Source organism: Montipora capricornis, chromosome 14 (genome assembly GCF_036669925.1).
Source record: "Montipora capricornis isolate CH-2021 chromosome 14, ASM3666992v2, whole genome shotgun sequence".
NCBI classification, from domain to species: domain Eukaryota; kingdom Metazoa; phylum Cnidaria; class Anthozoa; order Scleractinia; family Acroporidae; genus Montipora; species Montipora capricornis.
In genome coordinates, this window is record NC_090896.1 from 46,538,883 (window position 1) to 46,558,882 (window position 20,000).

The 20,000-nt window shown below is 40.6% G+C and overlaps 1 protein-coding gene and 1 pseudogene across 1 annotated transcript; both read left to right on the top strand.

Annotated features, from left to right (window-relative positions):
- Nucleotides 1–3,343: 3,343 nt before the first annotated feature.
- LOC138032051 (uncharacterized) lies at nt 3,344–19,939 on the top strand. Its single transcript, XM_068879635.1, has 5 exons — nt 3,344–3,442; nt 12,330–12,932; nt 13,141–13,245; nt 13,503–13,583; nt 19,632–19,939. Exons 2-5 carry the CDS (start codon nt 12,770–12,772, stop codon nt 19,937–19,939), a joined length of 657 nt encoding a protein of 218 aa, XP_068735736.1. The 5' UTR covers nt 3,344–3,442; nt 12,330–12,769.
- On the top strand, nt 16,373–18,044 carry LOC138033411 (uncharacterized; annotated as a pseudogene).
- Nucleotides 19,940–20,000: the final 61 nt, after the last annotated feature.

Below are 20,000 nucleotides of genomic sequence, written 5' to 3' on the forward strand. Positions count from 1 at the left end.
AAAAAGCTTATGACTGTATGTATGTTACCTTTAGGAGGGCGCATGCGCACACTTTGTAATCTGCGACTCCAATGCTTACCATATGACAGATAAAATGACTTTCTCTTGAATATATAAGCCATCTAATTCTTACGCTATATTGACAAGGGCGGTTTGGAGCTGTGAGTAGGCGTGGGATTTGTCACATATGGTTTAGGGGCCGACATATCTCTCCCTCAATGCCGTACTGGGAGGCAAGGTCGGTAGCAGAAAGCAGCGAAGGGCCAACTGCGTCCAAAAGCGATCGCACGGGCCGAAATCCCGGGATGACTCGTTTGGTACGACGCTCCAGCGCCGGTGTCTGGAGGTACTGCGTTTTTCTCTCTTGTTCAAACATTCCGTCAGCGCATGCGCAAATGTTCTGGCTCTTCGATACCTAGCCTACCAAAAAAATTAACATGCTGGGTTTTTTGTTTTGTTTTTGTTTTTTTCTACCAGCAATTGACATTTCAGTTGATTTTATAGGCATAAACGTAACGAAAGAAGCGTGCGTGTCTAGTCTTGTCTCAGACAGAGGCGAGAGATGGTTTCATGCAGACTGGGGCGCCTAAAATGCTCTGTTGTAAACATGGCGGTTCACGAGTGAAGTTGTCTCTCTGGCCTTTCTGTGGACGAATTCCAGAACCTACTGACACAATCTGGGCAAGTTTTGAAAGCTAAAACCTTCAATCGATGCGTTATTTTGCTGGTAGGACTGGGTGGCCCGACACTTATGAAAAAACTATGAAATGAGAATCGGGAGTCTTCCCTTGTCATGGAATGGCAGAATTACCCAGAATTCTTTTTGGGCATGAGCGAGGCAACTTAAGAAGCACGAGACTGGCCCTCATCGAATGGCTGAAGCGCGGCCAGAGGAAATGATTTCTAGTCAGATACTCAGGAGTAGGCCTGGTGTGTGCTGTTAACGTAGATTTTGGATTTCTGAGCAAGCTTTTATCATAGAAAATTCGCGATAAAGTTGTGCTTTCATTTCGCTGTAATTCTCGTGTCAAAGAAACGGTATAATAATGTAAATAAGAGAATAACGATGTTTATATTCGCAGATTACCTGTCCTCTTACTACGAAAGTCAAGCTCGACATCTCTATGCAATAAGCGCACTCAAAATTTCCTCGTGTTACTTTAAAAAAAAGGGTTTTTCTTCTTATATGAAAAATACGTTTTCTCTCCCGTCCCCTTCTTATGCATGATTTTCGCGGAAATTAAATTCTGTTCCTCAATAAACCTGGAACAATCACTTATGGTCTTAGCTCTCTTTTTTCTTACGTATCAGCTAAGTTGCGGAATGCGTTACCTGATTTTATCCGTACCTATGAGTTTACTGGTTTTAAAAGAGAATCCAGGGCCGCATTTTGTACAGCGGCTTTTCTTTATAATGAATATATCTTTAAATATTATATGCTATCTATTTTAGTTGTAAATGTAATGTCTCGAAGATATTAGCTCCTGTAGTTATTCGGAAAAAGCTTATGACTGTATGTATGTTACCTTTAGGAGGGCGCATGCGCACACTTTGTAATCTGCGACTCCAATGCTTACCATATGACAGATAAAATGACTTTCTCTTGAATATATAAGCCATCTAATTCTTACGCTATATTGACAAGGGCGGTTTGGAGCTGTGAGTAGGCGTGGGATTTGTCACATATGGTTTAGGGGCCGACATATCTCTCCCTCAATGCCGTACCGGGAGGCAAGGTCGGTGGCAGAAAGCAGCGAAGGGCCAACTGCGTTCAAAAGCGATCGCACGGGCTGAAATCCCGGGATGACTCGTTTGGTACGACGCTCCAGCGCCGGTGTCTGGAGGTACTGCGTTTTTCTCTCTTGTTCAAACATTCCGTCAGCGCATGCGCAAATGTTCTGGCTCTTCGATACCTAGCCTACCAAAACAAATTAACATGCTGGGTTTTTCGTTTTGTTTTTTTTTTTTCTACCAGCAATTGACATTTCAGTTGATTTTATAGGCATAAACGTAACGAAAGAACCGTGCGTGTCTGGTCTTGTCTCAGACAGAGGCGAGAGATGGTTTCATGCAGACTGGGACGCTTAAAATGTTCTGTTGTACTTAAGTACGGCTGGGTATGATTTAGGATGCTTTAGTACAGCTAGGGATGATTAAGGATGCTTAAGTACGGTTAGGGAAGTATAATCAGGGATGCTTAGGTACTCTCAGGGATGATTAAGGATTCTTAAGTACGCTTAGGAATGCTTATGTACGGCTAGGGATGAAGAAGGATGCTCAAGTACGGTTAGGGATCATTAAGGATGTTTAATTACGGCTAGTGATGCTTAAGTACCCCCTAACCGTACTTAGGCATCCCTAACCGTACGTAAGGATCCCTAATTATCCCTAACCGTACTTAAGCATCCCTACCCGTACTTAAATTTTCTTAATCATCCCTAACCGTACTTAAGAATCCCTTAGCATCCCTAACCGTACTTAAGCATCCCTAGCCGTACTTAAACATCCTTAATTATCCCTAACCGTACTTAAGAATCCCTAAGGATCCCTAACCGTTCTTGAGCATCCCTAAGCGTACTTAAAAATCCTTAATCATCCCTAAGCGTACTTAAGCATCCGTAGCCGTACTTAAACATCCTTAATCATCCGTAACCATACTTAAGTACCCCTAGGGGTGCTTAAGTACGACTAGGGATGATTAAGTACGCTTAGGGATGCTTCAGTACGGTTAGGGATGCTTAGGTACGATTAGTGATGCTTAAGTACTGTTAGAGATGATTAAGGATGCTTAAGTACGGCTAGGGAAGATTAAGGATATTTAAGTACGACTAGGGATGCCTAGGGATGATTAAGGATGCTTAAGTACGCTTAGGGATGTTCTAGTATGCCCAGGGATGACAATGGATGGATAGGTACGCTTAGGGATGATAAGGGATGACGAGGGATGCCTAGGAATGACGAGGGATGCTTACGTACAGCCAGAGATTTCTTCTAAGCCCACAAAATGAGCGTGAGTGAGCTCACCGGACCAGGGCAGGTACAAAACACAGGTCACAGGGCACAGGTCACAGGTCATAGGTCATTGTTTTACTAATACAGAATGTATCCTAAACATTCATAAAAGCTAACCTTAGGCCTAATTAGGCCTAAACAAACGTTTTTAGGCTTAAGGTTAGCTCTTATGAATGTTTAGGATACTTTCTGTATTGGTAAAACAATGACCTGTGCCCTGTGCCCTGTGCCCTGTGCCCTGTGCCCTGTGACCTGTGTTTTGTACCTGCCGCACCGGACCCCTATATGAGTGCCTACACCAAGTAGTTACCGCTCTGAGTAAGCAAGAGATGTTCAAGTCTTCTGGCGCGCGTTGTCTTCTCTCACTGGTTTGACGTTTAGATAAGAACCTTTTTTAATTTAATTTCCACGGCCTTTTAGCTGTACAAAGGTAGGTTATTTGTTATCCTAAGTTGTAAGCGCTTTATTGGTTTGCACCGGTGTCGATCGCATTTTTTTTAGATGCGTTGGACCCTCAACGCAAATTTCGTTTCTTTAGTTTTAAGATTCCTTCAAACCACAACAACAACAATATTAAACTTTATTGGCACTCCTATAAATAAGATGTACATCTATCAAATAACAAAGAGAAAACGGCGTAGATGGGCGCCAAGTCGTTTAGAAGAGTAGCAGAGCTAATCGAGCTACCAGGCTAGGCTAAAAGGATACTAGTTACAGGTACATAATTAAGGGCCGCTTATTCGAAGAAGAATAAGCCGCGGCTTACACAAGACGCAACTTGGGCCATTTATACGAGTGCGGCTAAGAAAAGACGCGAAATGCTCGTATAAGGGGTTCGCAGCCCACTGGTTCAACGATGACGTAATTTATTTTGATGCTTCGTTTTGGGGGATATTAATTGTGAGGCAATATTTGCGACATTACAAGATGAATGGCTCGAGTAAGCAAACAAGCGAAGAAAAATTATTAAACTAAATTTTTACATGTAATCCTGTATCGTCCAGTGAAATCGTAGACAAACAGTTGCCGTGTGCTGGAGAACTTACACTGGCTGAAGTGACACAATTATCAAGTTGCTTAGCAATTTCAATACCACTACAAATATTGAGAAGCTGTTTCTCTTCCGGGGCACCCCACATTCACATTTTTGCGGAATATTTTTCTTAAGTAATTTTCTCAGGCGAATGGACGGGGAAAGAAAAGGAAGTCTGGGCTATAATAACAAAACAAGTGCATGCCCAGGAGCCGTTCACGGCTTGAGCAAGCTGTGGACAACGCTTGAGTACATTTATACGAACACTTTAATGTCCAAGGTAAGCCGCAGCCAAGATAATCACAGCCCAAAACCCCTAGGCCAGTATAAACCGCAGCTTGAGCTAGCTGCAGAGTAAACCGTGAACTTCGATGTTGTACCATTTAAACGGGGTGTTTGCGTCTTATGTAAGCCACGGCCAGTGCAAGCCGTGGCTTATTTTCTCTCGTATAAACAGCCCTGATGTGAATTAGACAGAATACATCAATAAAACCAGCATTGATAAAATGCGGGTCAATGGTAAGGGTCAAGGGTCAAGGGTAAGGGTCGAGGGTAAGGGTGAAGGTCAAGGGTGAGGGTTAGTGTGCAGTGAACAGTTTGCGTTTAGTTGATGCACATTACTAAGGTTTGTTTGATCCCTGTGAAAGATTGGTAACCATAAATAACAGACTGCAAACCACTGCTTGTTTATGCAAACATGTGGGTAATAGCAATACCATTGCTTTTATGAGAAAACAATAGTCATCGCTCATTCTTCAGTACGTCTTTGGTACTCACTGCTTTATCAAACACTGGCTATTCCGTGACTTCTGTTTGGTACTGATGCAGGTGAGAATACCAATCAAGACATAGCTTTTATTGCCATGGGTGTGTAACATGTGCTTCATTAAGGTACCGGGTAGTTCAAATTAATTTCAACATTTCCTTTCATTGGAAGGATTGATACTGTAACAATAGCACAGAAAGATTCAGTGCTGCTAAATAAATTTTCAAAGAAAAGTAAGGGGCACTGATCAAATCCCTCTGATCAGATTTTTTGAAACTTTGCAGGAAGTTTTACTTGGCCAGCTTAAATCACTTTCCAGTAAAAGGAGATAAGGTTCAGAGAAGTGCCATTTTTTATGACCAGTTCAAACCAAAATAAAGATATCTTTTTGTAGGGCTTTTTTGTTTCCATGGTCTGCGTTAGGTCAAGATCTGGTTAAGCAATAGTTGATGTTTCGTTTTTTTACTGTAACATCACCACAATAGTACTTTGTGTGGTAGCATTAGGCCTTCCAACAAGGAGAACGTTTGAAGTCACCTTGAGGGGAATTTCAGTCTAGGAGATATAGTTTCAACTTGTCCATATCTAGCAGACTGGATGCTTTCGTTGTACATAATAATAACAATAATAATAATAATAATAATAATAATAATAATAATAATGAACCCTACGCCAGCGTTATTTCCTGGCTACGAATACAGCTCTCATTTGCTATATTAAGAACTGTACACAGATGCGTCAGAGGCTCTAGATATCCTTTCAAATCACGTGAGGTCTCAGAAGACTCCACTCTCGCTGTAGCTGGTCTACATTTGTACTTATAATTTTAGGCTTAGATTTTTGATTAGCTTTTTCTTTATTATTATCTCTCTCAGATAGTACACGCGCTGTAATTGGCTAAATTAGCGGGCCGTATTCTACAGTACGGCCCGCTAAATTTAAAATTTCGACAAAACATCATCTAGCGAGTTTTTCATGTCATTTCTGTTGCATAAACTTGTACTGAAAACTGTTTGAATCTTGCGAGCAACTATTTCAAACTTAATAACCAAGAAGATTTAGTTTTTGGGATTTTGGCACGGCATTCTTTGTGGCAGTTGAACCTTCCGCTTCACTTTGACTAGTTTCCTTGCCCGCGCGCCGGTCAACCTCAGAGATATAATAAATATCTTACTAACCTCGTTTTCTCGGTCCGTACTGTAAGTTACGGATCCTCGTTTTTTCCCGTTGACTTATGGCCTAAACGCTTCGCGCTTGGGCCATAAATCAAAGGGAAAAAACGCGGTCCGTAACTTACAGTACAGGCCTCAAACTTGATTAGTAAGAGGTATGTAATGCTTAATTGTCTTTTTCCCATTTTTAAATTATTCACATATCATAAATAGTTTTCTATCATGAACATATAATTTAGTTTTTAAAATTTGTGAATAATTTCGATATATAGTTTAAAATTGTAAATATTTACTTATTATTGTTTTGATAGTTGAAGTAAAGTTTTTGTATAATATAATAACTGTAATGATAATAATATTTATTATAATAACTACAATAATATTTCTATTAATAACTATAATATTTATACAATAATAAAAGACTTGATATAGTGCACATAATCCCAAAGCTCTAACTAAAAGGCACTGCACATCAAGTTTGGATTCTAACTAAACAAAATGCAGCTAAAATACTAGGGCAAACAAATACATTAGAGGGTAAAAGATGATGAAATGGCTCATAAAAAGACTGGCTAAATAAGTAAGCCTTAAGATCATGCTTAGAAGAAGAGAGGTCCACTGTAGGTCTTAAATGATCAGGTAGACTGTTCCAAAGCGTTGTTGTTCCAAAGATCTGTCCAGCAAATCAGTTATATACATTGGCGCAAGCCCATTAAGTACCTTAAATGTCAATAATAGGATCTTAGTAACAGGGAGCTAGTGAAGCTCGAGCTTGAGTTATATAATCATACTTCTGTTCGCTCAAAATTAGATGGGGAGTACAGTTCAAAACAGCTTAAAGTTTTGCAGTTAGATATTTTTGAAGTCCGTACAATAAATAATGCATTCTCATTATCCAACCTACATGTGACAAATGCACAGACCAAAATCTTGGCACTCTCCATGCTGAAATACCTTCTTATACGAGGTACATTACAAATGTGAAAAAAATTGCCTTACGTACACAAGACACTTCACGCTCAAAATTCATTTGAGAATCAAAAATCACACCAATATTTGTATCCAACACAGAGCCTCTGGTCTGATTACCACAGATAGTCAGTGGCAGTAACTGTGTCCTGGGACAAAATTGTGATGCGATCAATAGTAATTCATACATAATCAAAATCACCAAATATTGGTACTTGGACTTTCTAAAATAAACAACAGTTCACCCTTCTCAAATATCTCACAAAGACATCTAGCACTCTGATTAAGATTGTGTGGATTTTTTGAGGACATACTTGCTGCAGCTTAATAAAGTACTGTCATAGGTAAAGGAAAGATGCATCAGGCCTTACACCCAAGTTAAGTTACACAAGATGAAAATAGGTACTGGTAATCAAATTGCTCATACCAACTTCTGATGTTTGAATTGAATTTTGAGGGTTTTGTGATAATATGGTTCAGGAATACCTAACTGAAAATATAATTTCATTGTTAAAATTATGCTTGAAATCATGTATACCTTTCTCATGCCATTTAGTTTGGCTTGAAGCAAAATTTGTTTGCTTTACATATTTAGTACAAAGAAAATGCCCACTTGAATCTTGAATGTAAAGAGCAGAATTTAAAACTGGTTAGAGGCAGGCATGATGCAGATTCCAAAAGTATTTGTACATGCAGTCATGCTTTGCATACAATGTAGCCTGATTTTGAATAATAGTTCCACCATAATAGTATAATTATAAAGCATAATTATTTACTTTATATAATTATTCTATAGTATAAGTTTATAATTATTTTATTATTATTTTAGCAGTGGACTTGACACAAGCCAAAAAGTACTTCTTCATAAGGACCATGTTTGTTTTCTCTACTGATTACACTGAAGAGACTATTATTTTGTAGCTGATAACAACTCGAGAACAAGAAACATACGAACATTAAACACGAACGCTGAACACAACAACTGAAGCAATTTAATATGTGAACACAGAAAACTTTACGCGAGGCTCTCCATATATGGGCATACCCAAATATGGCAATGAACAGAAAGGCCCAAAATGCAACAGAGACCATGCCCAAATATGGCAATGAACAGAAAGGCCCAAAATGCAACAGAGACCATTCAATACTTCTGTGAATTGCTGGAATTTATCTGATGTTTGACGTGGTTTTGTCATTTATTTCATGAAAACTTTGCTTCTGGTTCTCATTGGAGGGTTCTTTTTGAATTTGAAGTGATTTTCAACTACTTAAATAGACAATAATTTTTCTTCAGCAGTACAGTCAATAAGGGGTAAGTGACTTGCTACTTGTAACCTTACTTGTAGGGACAAACAGCGTTTACTGTGAAGTGCAGCCAAACTATGCGATTCCGGAATTACTTTTATAAACAGTAAATCTCATTCAGTTTTGTTTCTTCAGTCTTGTGTAGCATATATTAGTCAATGCTGTGTGATGTTTTCATAGCTTGCAGAGTGTGTAGAGGCAAAAGCAGCTATTGTGCTTTGCCTCCTTGCCTTCTGAAATAAGCTACTCAGGAAATAATGACCCAAGGGTATTCTTCTGCTCGAATTGTGCAGAGCTAGCCCCTTAGGGGAGCAGGGTTAGTGCAGTGGTTAGAACACTTGCCTCCCATTGTGTCCCAGGTTAGAGTTAGTATGTGGGTTCGAGGGGATTTTTTTCCCCCAGGTCTTCCAGATTTCTCCTCAGATTGTAAAAGACCACTCTTTCGGAATTCCAGTTATACATAGAAGTGTAGAAGTGCAGAAGTGCCATCCTCAGAGAGAGCTGTAAAACTTGCATATCTTTCATATTTAAGGAGGCTCCCTGGAGTTTTAGGGCTGTGCACAAGCTGTGTACTAGTATGGTGCGTAAAGCCTGAATCGCATGTGTTTTTCTGATTTTTGTGATGTCTGCATGACCAAATCTGGAAAATTTATAAATCTTTGCAACAGTGTTGTAAAATGTAGTTAATGGAGTGTGAATCGTTAGAGCTATCCTCTACATATCACGTTATTTCGTAAACATTATGCAGCGCAAACGAGACATGAATGGACTCCTATATTCTAACAACTCGAACTGAGTTTCTTTATCCTTGTCTTTAATACTGTCTGCTTACAGTTAATATATCCTTCATCTGGATTGGCTTGAGCTATTTCTACCGCCTACACTCTTTCCATCATAGCAAGATGCTGGCTGGAGCTCATAGGGCTGTGGAGAGTTTGGCTTGTATATCGTTATTTGGCTTTTACCGGCCTACAACTTGTCTGATCTGGCGCAGTTGACCTCGTGCGTTGTCTGTCACACCGATCGTGGAGCAGTGTTCCCCCCTTTTTATGCCAACATTGTCTCTAGCATTTGTTTATTGTAGTTTGTCTCAAATGTAAATACCCACAGGATCTGTGACATTAACTGCTAATTTTCTCGCGTTCCCTTCAGTAATTTTTTTTTCAAAAATTTGCTTAGTTCTAACCACATACAATTCCTTTATCAAATACCCTGTATTAGTTAAAATCTGTCAGAGCTAATCGATAATATTTGGAAAAAGGACAAATTACAGAATATTGGCAAAACCATCTGAACGAGCTTGACTTTTTACCACTTCAAAAGTTCAGGCAATATCATTTCCATAATGTGGCAAAGAATAAAAAATTTCACCAAAGGAAAGTATCATCAAGTCTCATCGCACCAGTAGGTGCGTAAGGCCTCCACACTGTCTGCCCAAGACTCCCTGTCTTGTGCAACCACTTTGGCTACTTTCCAGCTCTTCCACCCAGCTTTGTCTCGCTCTTTTGCGACTGCCCTCCTCCAAGTAGTTTTTGGTCTTCCTCTCACCCTCCGGCCTTCAGGAGTCCATCCTAATGCAGTAAAGCAGTTGTTCTCACCCTCTCTCCTTAGTATGTGACCTAACCAGTTCCACCTTCTTTGCCACACCACACAACTTATGTCATTGATCTCAGCCAACTGAACCACCTGCTCATTTTTTTTTGTCATTAAATTTTTCTGCTGCCATTTAACCCACGTTACATGTCTCAGGGACTGGCACTGGAAGCTATTTAGTTTCCGTTCATCGTTCTTGCAGATTTTCCAAGTTTCACAGCCATATAGTCGTACAGGTTGAACTAAAGTCTTGAATAGGCGTATCTTGGTTCTCCTTTCGATTCCTCTAGCTGCCCAGACCCTCCCTAGTCTCTGGAATGTGCCACCTGCCTTCTGTAGACGGTGCAAAATGTCTTTGCTACCACCACCCACCTTGTCTACAATAGCTCCCAGGTATGTAAACTCCTCAACGTCATCCACTTCTTTGCCATCCACCATGATCTTCAGCTCTCAAGAATTTCATACACACCTCGTCTACTCCAGCCGCTTTCCCGGCTTTGTCCCCTTCTATGCAGCCTTAACCTCTTGTAATCACCATCTTCCTAGATCTATTTCCCCAATCTCCTCTGATTCTACTATCTCGTCCTTCTCCAAAGGACTCGTTGGGTCATCTCTGTTTAATACTTCACTCAAGTGCTCCACCCATCTCTGCAGTCTTTTCTCTTGTTTCAGTCCTAAGCACCCCTTGCTTGTCAAAAGGAAAGTACAAATATTAAGGTGTTTAGGCAAAATTAGGAATATAGCTGGCATTCAAAAGATGTGATGTTGACATGGTAACGGTTATAATCCAAAAAGTGACACCCAAAAATAAACCCTTATTATATCGGTACCCATATTGGTAATTTTCTACAGGAAAAACTATGAGAGAAATTAATTAGGTTTCCTTTTGTAACTCGTGCCCTGTAGTGAGGATATTCGTAAATACTCTAGGGAGATTTCTTAAGTTGGTTTCATATACCTGTAGTTTCCTGATCATGCGCAAACTGGTTACTAGAAAGTGGCTGATGGTGCGAGCTTTAAAGTTCGCGCTACCGACGAGCGTCTCCCACGAGGAAAGTAAACAAACATGGCTTCCCAACTTTGCAAACTCTTTTTTTCGTCAAAATTGTGTGGACGTATCATCTTTTCGAAATGTTTACCTATCCGTAAGAAGGCTACAAATTCTTTGGAGTCCAGCAGAAGGTTTGAAAAAAATCATTTCCCACTGTTCTGAACGACTTATCTGATTCTAACAACCCATCTTTCGAGGGACACAGCCGTCCTTGGAGTCTTGATTGCTACGGAAAACAAGCAAAAATCGCCGAAGGGGGATTCCCATATTTGTAGACCAAGCGAAGAAGATACTCACTTTGTCCCTTTTTGCGAAAAGCTCGAGGTTGAGCACTTGTTCCAAATTCATTCGATTTCTTCGCTCATGTAAACATTAGATCTCAAGCAGAGGTACGCGCGCGCATGCATGTGGTTCGGAATTTCACACATGCTCAAATGGCGATCTTGGCGAATTGCTATTCAGTGACGTATGTTGTGCGATCGAAAAATGCGAAACTTTCGCGTGAAATATCTCCAGTTTTGTTCGGTGAAATTTCTTTAAATTTTGCACAGCGGTAATTACTGTTTACACCTTCTGTCTGCAAATTCATCAAGACATTTTGTAAGACAATCTTTTAAGTGGAGCTAAAAAAACACAAAGTCGCTAAAACCGATGAAACTACTTTATAACCCCTACTTTTTTGGCCTTCAGAAGATTCTTCTGGACAAATGTCATGTAATGTCAAAGTTTAGAACATTTTCACCGAAGGAAATGGAAGAAAATCAAAGGAAAAGCAAAATAAACACTGTAAACAACTTATCTTTAGAGAGTTCTAATGCTAGGCAAAACCCCGTTAATTTAACAGTGATGGTTGAAAAGAGTAGTTCTGTCTTTTACAAGTTTATTTCGGCCGTAGACTTGAGAGAGCAATGCTAAAAGTCCTTTGGATAGTGGAAACTAGCGCGCGCCGAATGAACAGTGAATATCATGCGGGGCCGCCTTAACACAGATGCTTTGCTTTCACGTAAACGTTTAATTAAAAACACACTTCACTTCTTGGGGTTTGGTTAGCTGGTTCATAGTTTCCATTGTCCGTTTTAAAGACTTATCGTTTCAAATTACTAATGGCAGAAGGAAACTACTAGTAGTTGAAGCAATTCCAGAGACAGCTCCACATTAGCACGCACACTTAGTTCCGTTTTTTGCACCTGCGTCCCCGCTGTGGTCCCCTGTGCACTCTGTCTAACAGTTAAGGAAAAATAATCTCGGCCAGCTGATATTCTGAAATGTTTATGCTATTTTAATTTGCTTCACCTTCATTTCAGTGCATGATTATTCTCGTGGTTTGTATGACACATGCCTCTGCTTCCCCACACCCTCCTCCTCTTGTGACTGCGCAACTGAATTACACAAAAAGCTGTTCTAATTATGACTTTTAATTTCTGACAGAGGTTTAATTGAAGTTTGAGCCTTGCTGGATATGGATGCACCACAGTCGTTTGCTGATTTCTACTCCACGATTACCTTTGTCACCAATGATATAATACCTGCAGGTCTTCGAACAATCTTCAAACAGGAATGGGACAACCGTTTACAAGGATACTCTCGGGGAATGGAAAGATCAACCCAAGAATGGACAGGACTTCTTAAGGCAGGAGTCCAAGTTGAGGCTCCATGTTTTGCCATGTGTTTCAAGAAATGCTCAATTTTTAGGTACCGTGATCCATGGAAATAGCAATCAGTGGGATGCACCTACGCTGTTATATAGTATTCTACACTCTAAATGTATTGGGGACAACCTGAATCCAGAGGTCAAGAAAAGTATAGACAAGTTGAGGAGCATCCGTATAAAAGTTTTAGTGGGTCTATCAGCCGTGACAGGTCATAAAATGTCATACTCAGAACTTTATGCTTCCGTTTCTGGCGTCCTTGATGCTTTTACAGCACTTGGCCTGCCACACCAGCAGATTCAAGAAATCACAAATCAAACTAAGTCTCTGATAAGCGAGTTGAAGGAAGGAGATGACCCAAATAAGGAAGAGACAAAAAGCGGTTAGTATGTTTTGGTTACAGCTAGTGTAGTACACCGACAAGGTGTAAGAGAACGTTGCACAACACCTTGTCAGTGATTGTTTACATTGCCACAGTGTGCAAGGTTAAAACACCACCTGTTTTTAATTTTATACTGGATTGTGTAAGCATGCACGTGTCAGCTAATAGCTTCCAAATGTCGTTTCTGACGTACTTGATGCCTTTTCAGCACTTGGCCTCTTCACCCAGGAGATTTCATTAAGCACAGATCTACATGCGTTTGTGATAAACGAGTTGGAGGAAGGACATCACCCACATAACGAAGAAATGAAAAGTTAGTATGTTTTGGTAACTGCTAGTGAAGTAAAATTTACACCATATTTATTTACATTTTCAACAACACTGACAGATGGAAAAATACAGCCAACACCAACAAGGTGTAAAGAGAACGTTGCATAGCACCTTGTCAGTGTTTGTTTACATTGCCACAGTGTGAGAAGGTCTTTGCAAGGTTAAAATACCACCAGTTTATAATTTTACACTAGATTGTGTAAGCAAGTGTCAGCTAATAGCTCGCAAATGTCGTTTCAGTCGTACTTGATGCCATTACAGCACTTGGCCGCTCCACCCAGCAGATTCAAGACATCACAAGTCAAACTGAGTCTCCGATAAGTGAGTGGAAGGAAGGAGATGACCCAAATAAGGAAGACACAAAAAGTTAGTACGTTTTGGTAACAGCTAGTGCATGTAGTAAAATTTATGCCAGCTGTGGAAACACAGCTGAGGAAACACTCGCCTGCGGCTCGTGTTCCCACAGCATTTCTCGTTCTCCCAAACTTTCACTCGTGTTTCTATAACTCGATAGAAACACGGCACATGTTTTCTATTTCTTAAATAACAATCCGGCGATTCACAAAAGTGGTTGAAAGTTATAAAATTCAAAACTATTTACAAATAATAATAATGATGATGATGATGATGATGATGATGTAAATTAGTGTTAATTCATAATAATTAACACATAGTACTTATGGAGCGGTTTTCAAATGACTTTTGAAAGTAAGAGATCTTTTTCGCTTGTACATTTGTTTCCCAATACAGATCTTGTGATAATTAATACTCAGGAGGTTTGGTTCTTTGTTTTGTTCATTACAAAGAGTGCATTCAGACATATTCATGATTGCATGCATTTTTTTCGATGAACAAAACAACGGACCAAACCTCCTGAGTATTATCACATGATCTGTATTGGGAAAACAAAATGTACCAGCGAAAAAGGTCTATTGCGTGATTACGATTGCTAGACTTAACGATTGTCGTGCATGCTGCACTAAGATAATCACCAATATTTAACTCGAACAAATGATGCTTCATAAATCGTTGAAGCGAAATACCATTGAATTTCGAATTGTTGACAATGATGCTCGAAGTAATGTACACGATCGTTTCTCGTTTAAATAGGTCTCACATCTCGATAAATCGATCGAAGCGAACAAGAAGCACAACTGACAAAAACTATACAAAAAAACTATCTTTTTCGGAAATCTAATAATATCATGACGTCACAAGCTTAATTTTTTTGGCACAAAAACTACTTAAAAAATTGATACTAAATTTCCACCTTAGTCCATGTTCGTGGCAGTGATTGGCTTTAAAATCTTGCAACAGTTTATTAACCAATGAAAGGGGAAAAACAAACCAGCAAGTTACACGGAATTGCTGCGAATTTTGATTGGTTCATTGCGCTGTTTGCAACTGATGTGATTGGTCGGAGTAATTACTTTGGTATTGGTGTTACAACACTCAATTTTCAAAACCGTTCTATGTCACAGACACCATACAAATATGTTCATATGCACATTACAATAATTGGTGAAATTAAGTGAATTAATAAAATTTAGAGATTAAGAATGTCTAAATGATAACATTGCTGCTAATAATCAGGTCATTTAAAGGCTAATTCAATAAAAAGGTAACTTTGGAGAGCTCTTTTAAAAGATGCCAGGCTTGTCAGTGTTCTGTTCTCTGCGGGAATGTTGTTTCACAGTTTCGGAGCTGTTGATTGAAAGGCGCGATCGCCATGCGTTGGCAGGTACCTTGCGCTTGCTGGCACCAACAACGTCGCATTCCAGATTTAAGATTAGAGAGCTTAAGCAAGGACGACAGGAGATAAACTAAGAATAAAGCCAGGATCCGAGCCAGGATTCGAGCCAGGATCCGAGCCAGGATCCGAGCCAGGATTCGAGACTGTGGCAGTTCCTCAAAAGTGACACTGGTCGGAACGGCGCTTAATTGAGGGAAAAAAAATGAAAATTTATCCATCCTCAAGTGCTGACGTTCGTCATAAAACTTCAAATTTCACGTTGTTGTTTAGCAGACGACGGCAAAGAAATGGACAAAAGTGAAAAATGCACGTGCTATTGTTTTTGCCCACTAAATATGCAAATTTGTGACGTTCTCGTGGTCGTTCCTTAGAATCTCTGTACGGTGGCCAATTTACATTATCATATCCGTTGATAAACCAAATTTTTGTATACTACTTCCCCACCGACGCAGCACCACAGTTCTTTAGAAAATTACCCCTTCGTTCCTTAAGCTCCCTATTGTATCTAGGCCGCACTGCATCAGTAACAAGATTAACCAGATATTGCCTTTGTAATTTAGTCAAGGACGCGTGGCTGTGGAGAATGAGTACGCACTTGGCATCGTGGCCCATGAACATCGAGCTGATACAGACTTCCTACAGACAGCTATGGAGAATACTGAAGATAATGAGCATAAGGAGTGCGCAAAGCCTGTCATCGGGCTTGCCAAAGGATCATTTGCTATTGATTCAATGTTCAGTTTCCACTGGAAACAGATTCAAGACACACTGGGGCAATTAGAACGGGCTAGGTATGAAGATGACATTGATAAAATGAAACCTCTCATGGAGCTTCTGAAGCACTGGAAAGATGCTGGAGACCGCATCATGGGCAAACGGGATGAGTTGGATAGTATGGTGAAGAGTTGTGCAGAGGAAGGTGAGTTCTTAGGGGTGGAAACAGGCAGGAAAAAGATAAAGGAACAGTTTCTCTGAGATCTGAAATGGACAATTAGCAAATACCGCTAAAAGAGGTTTAATTATGAATGATATATTTAAGGTTAAGGAGACCCTGATTTTTTTTATTTCCAGGGAAATTGCTGAAGTGATCCTTACTCAAAACAGATTTGATCAGAGGCAGAACAAAAATATATTTAGGATCATTAGCCCGAGCATTTAAAATTACCAGTCTAGTGTTTGCCCAAATTCTTCCACGATTATTCCACTTGCTCAACTTGCACAAAGTAACCAAATTTTTAGGACAATTCTCTTTTTTTCTTTGTTATCTTCTTGCATCAAGGAAGCGATGGTGTTACCCATGGATATCGACCTGATACCGACTCCCGCACCGAAAGGTGAAGAAGTAGAGATTGTTGAAGCAAGCATGAAATTTGAAGCTGAGCACGAGGAATGCGTGCGTGTGTTGCCCTACAAAGAAAACGATCAGGTGGTGATTCGTTTCTACGTTTTCAGTGGCGAGTCTGGTGCACTCGAGAGCTTAAAAGTAGCCGCCCAAGAATGCTTTGCAAAGATGAAGGTGGAACTAAGGTGGTTAGATCTATATAACAACGCAGTCAATGTACTGAATGTTAGACCTCTTGGGTACGTTTGTGGTGAATCCCACGAACTTGCACTGGAGGCGTATCAAGTCGATGCAATCAACGAGGTAATAAACGAAAATCTAAGTAAGTTTGACAAACATCGAAACGTCACATCTGTGCAGGCCTCTTTTAAGTGACAAACTCACAGCAGACACGTGAACCGTGTATAAGAATTTATGTTCTAGGAAAAGGTTTCATTCCTATGGGGCGAATCCAAGTTCGAACCTTTTCTTGGACCTTACCCGGTGGACGTGGTAGACGGGTTTTGGTATAGAACTCGAGACATCTGGACTCCGAATCAGGCACAAAAACAGAACGACGTGGTTTGTTTGGGAGCAAGCATTGGCGTGAAGGGTGAGAGAGAGGTTGTGGGACCTTAGGTGCTATTGTGGAGGATGGAGTTGGTGGCTTATATGCACTGTCGTGTGATCACGTGATGAAACATGGGCCCATTGTTCAAAATGAGAGATTGTTCACCCTGGATTGGATGACCATTTAAACTATCTAAGGTACCACTTACGTGAATACGCCCATTGGATAGACGAAATTACTGGACCCGGCAATGAGGAGACTGAGATTTCTGGGGCTGAAAATCTCCAAAAACCTGAAATGCGGGAGAAGTTCAACAGGCTGAGGAACTAAAGGAAGCGAATCTAAATTCCGAAAGATGTTTACAGTGGATACTGAAGAAAGCGGAGGAACATGAAGAGCCCCTTCAAGGGGGGTTTTGAAAGAACCAAGGGTTGTGGGTAGTTACACTAAAGGGTTGAGGCGAAATTTCAAATGGACGAATGACAAAGAGTATTTCGTTGATGCTGCCATTGCCAAGTTGACTGACGACGAAGTGGAACGTTTAAAAAAGAATCCAAAATCGTTCAAGTTATTGGAAGAGGAGTTCGTCCCAATGGTGAATGTTGCCCAGTAAAAGATATCATGAATGCTGAACTCCTGTGCAAGAGTGGCAGAACAACAGGGTACACCGAAAACGGCCATGTTGTTGATGCCTCCGTAGATGCGCCAGGGTTTTTGGCGCCTCCTATGTTCGAGGCACAATCAGATGCAACATTTAATATCAGACTACCACACACCGCTTGTCCAGAAAGTGACACACGGCAAACAAGTCAATCACAAATGGAACCAATTCACGGGATGACCTGCAAGAAAATGTTTAGTAATGTCGTTTGCGAGCGCGTATGGCGCAAGAGCTGCTTGTTCATTGACGCAAAAAAACACTTCGTTGATGAAGGGGATTCGGGAGCGGTGATCTTCGAAAAAACGCATGAGAGTCGTGGCCTTCGTGGCTTTGGCATACTTTTTGCTATGCATGAAAATTCTTATAAAATATATGCCATAGCATCACCCTTAGAAGTCGTTCTTGATGCCCTTTCATCAGAAATCTCAGAAGGTAACCTTCATACCTTGCGATTGGTATCAGAATTGAACAGTTGAGTGACCTGAAAAAAAAAATTGCAAGGAAGAAAATGTGTCTCCCTGAAACTAGATCATAACTCCTTGTAATTTTCAGTTGGAACTGTTAATGTAGGTGTGTTTAAGTTAGATTGATTCTTAGAGGTTTCACTCCTTGTAGTCAGGCTACCAGTCCCTCTCTGGATGGTTAGGACGGGGAGCCATAGCAACGAGGATAGCAACGGGAACGGGGACGCCACAACAACACCAACCGCTTTAATGAGAAAAAATCAACCGTTCCGCACTGACTCGCGGTTTACATTTTGGTACATTTCTTTGCCGTCCTCTGCGAAACATCGACGACTTCAAAGAACGAGAACGTTACAAAACAATAGTATTTATGAGGGAAAACAATTACTCCGCACGTTCTGCACTGCGTTATATATTTTGGAACATCTCTTTGCCTTTCTCGGCTAAACAACTATGTGATATTGCTAAATTTGTGGTTATTTGGTTATGTGGTGGACGTGAGCACCCGACGATAAATTTCAGTTTTTCTCTCGAAACTTCCACGCCGTTCATACCAGTTTAATTTCTGGATGGTTGATATATATTTGTTATACCGAATGACTTGGAATAATCGCGAAGTGATTAGAGTAACGCCAAGGTACAATTTCAGATGAGAATATAACATTTTCGTAGCCGTCGTCGTCTTCCATGCTTAAGCTCCCTAATAACGTCAAGTGACCAAAATCAGCGTCTTGCGAAGAACAAGCTAATTTTTTTTTTTTTGTCTGCAAACTTGAATGCCGTTCATGCCAGAGATTCAATCTTGGATAACAGACACAGTTTACACATTGTAAGAGTTGAAGTAATCGTGAAGTGATCACAATAATGCGAATTTCTATTCTGAACCGGCCTCGTTGTTAAAGCTCTCCATAAAATGAGGCACAGGAAAGCGGCCCGAAGTCTGATTCTAAGGGCAGATGAGCTTGAAGACTCTCTTCTCAAACTCATTAAAGGCCGAGACACACTAGGCGACAAGTCGCTGCGCGACACGACGCCTGTTCGGTTCACGCGCAGTGATCTCGTATGAGGGGGAATGTGAACAAGTTTTCTGATTCAATATGGGGGACCATATGACGCTCTCTCATTGCTTCATTTATATTTGGTCGCAGCGACTTGTTGCCGGAAGTGTGCGGACGGTACGACAACGCTGCTTTCGCTAATTTTGTCGCTGCGATCAGTCGCACAAATTCAAACTGGTTTGAATTCGTGCAACTGATCGCAGCGACAATGATTTTCACACAATTAACCGTGTCACATGAGGCGAATTGTTGCGGCGACTTGTCCCCGCGACCTGTCACAGCGACCTATCGTCTAGTGTGTCCCGGCCTTAATAGTTCAAAAGCCCAGAAGAAAAAGGAATCACTACCGTGAAGGAAGTCTGAATATGTGATCATATGAGAACAAAATGTCGGCAAGAGTGTTTCATCCTCTATCCCAGCGTCTCGAAATTCGGTTCTGAAAAAGTCGGCCTTCGTCCTCGTCTTTTAACTCGGTTCTGGGTGTTTGGATATCTGATAAAACTCTCTTTTTTTCGGATGGATATATCACCCTTTAATTTAGTGCTGTTCCTGTGTTGTGGTTTGGTCTTTCTGTTCGTGGCTCACCTGTTCGGCAAACTTGGAAGAGACGGCCATGGGAACCAAAATTGCAGTTATAAAGGCGGAAATTCCACCTTGACCATTCAGACTGGAGAGCATTCCTTTGAGACTCCTTCGTTCAAAGGTCTTCGAAGAGGTAGAGAATGTAACACCCTCAGCACCCCTCCCCATATACCTGGGGTCCGTTTCTCGAAAGTCCCGAAAAGTTTACTGGCCCGAAAAGCAATCTCTAAGACTGCAATCTCCTTATTCTTAAAATCTGATCTTTGACAAGCTTTCAAGATAAAAAAAATTGCACACTAATTGCCAAGTTTCATGGCTTAAAGTTGTC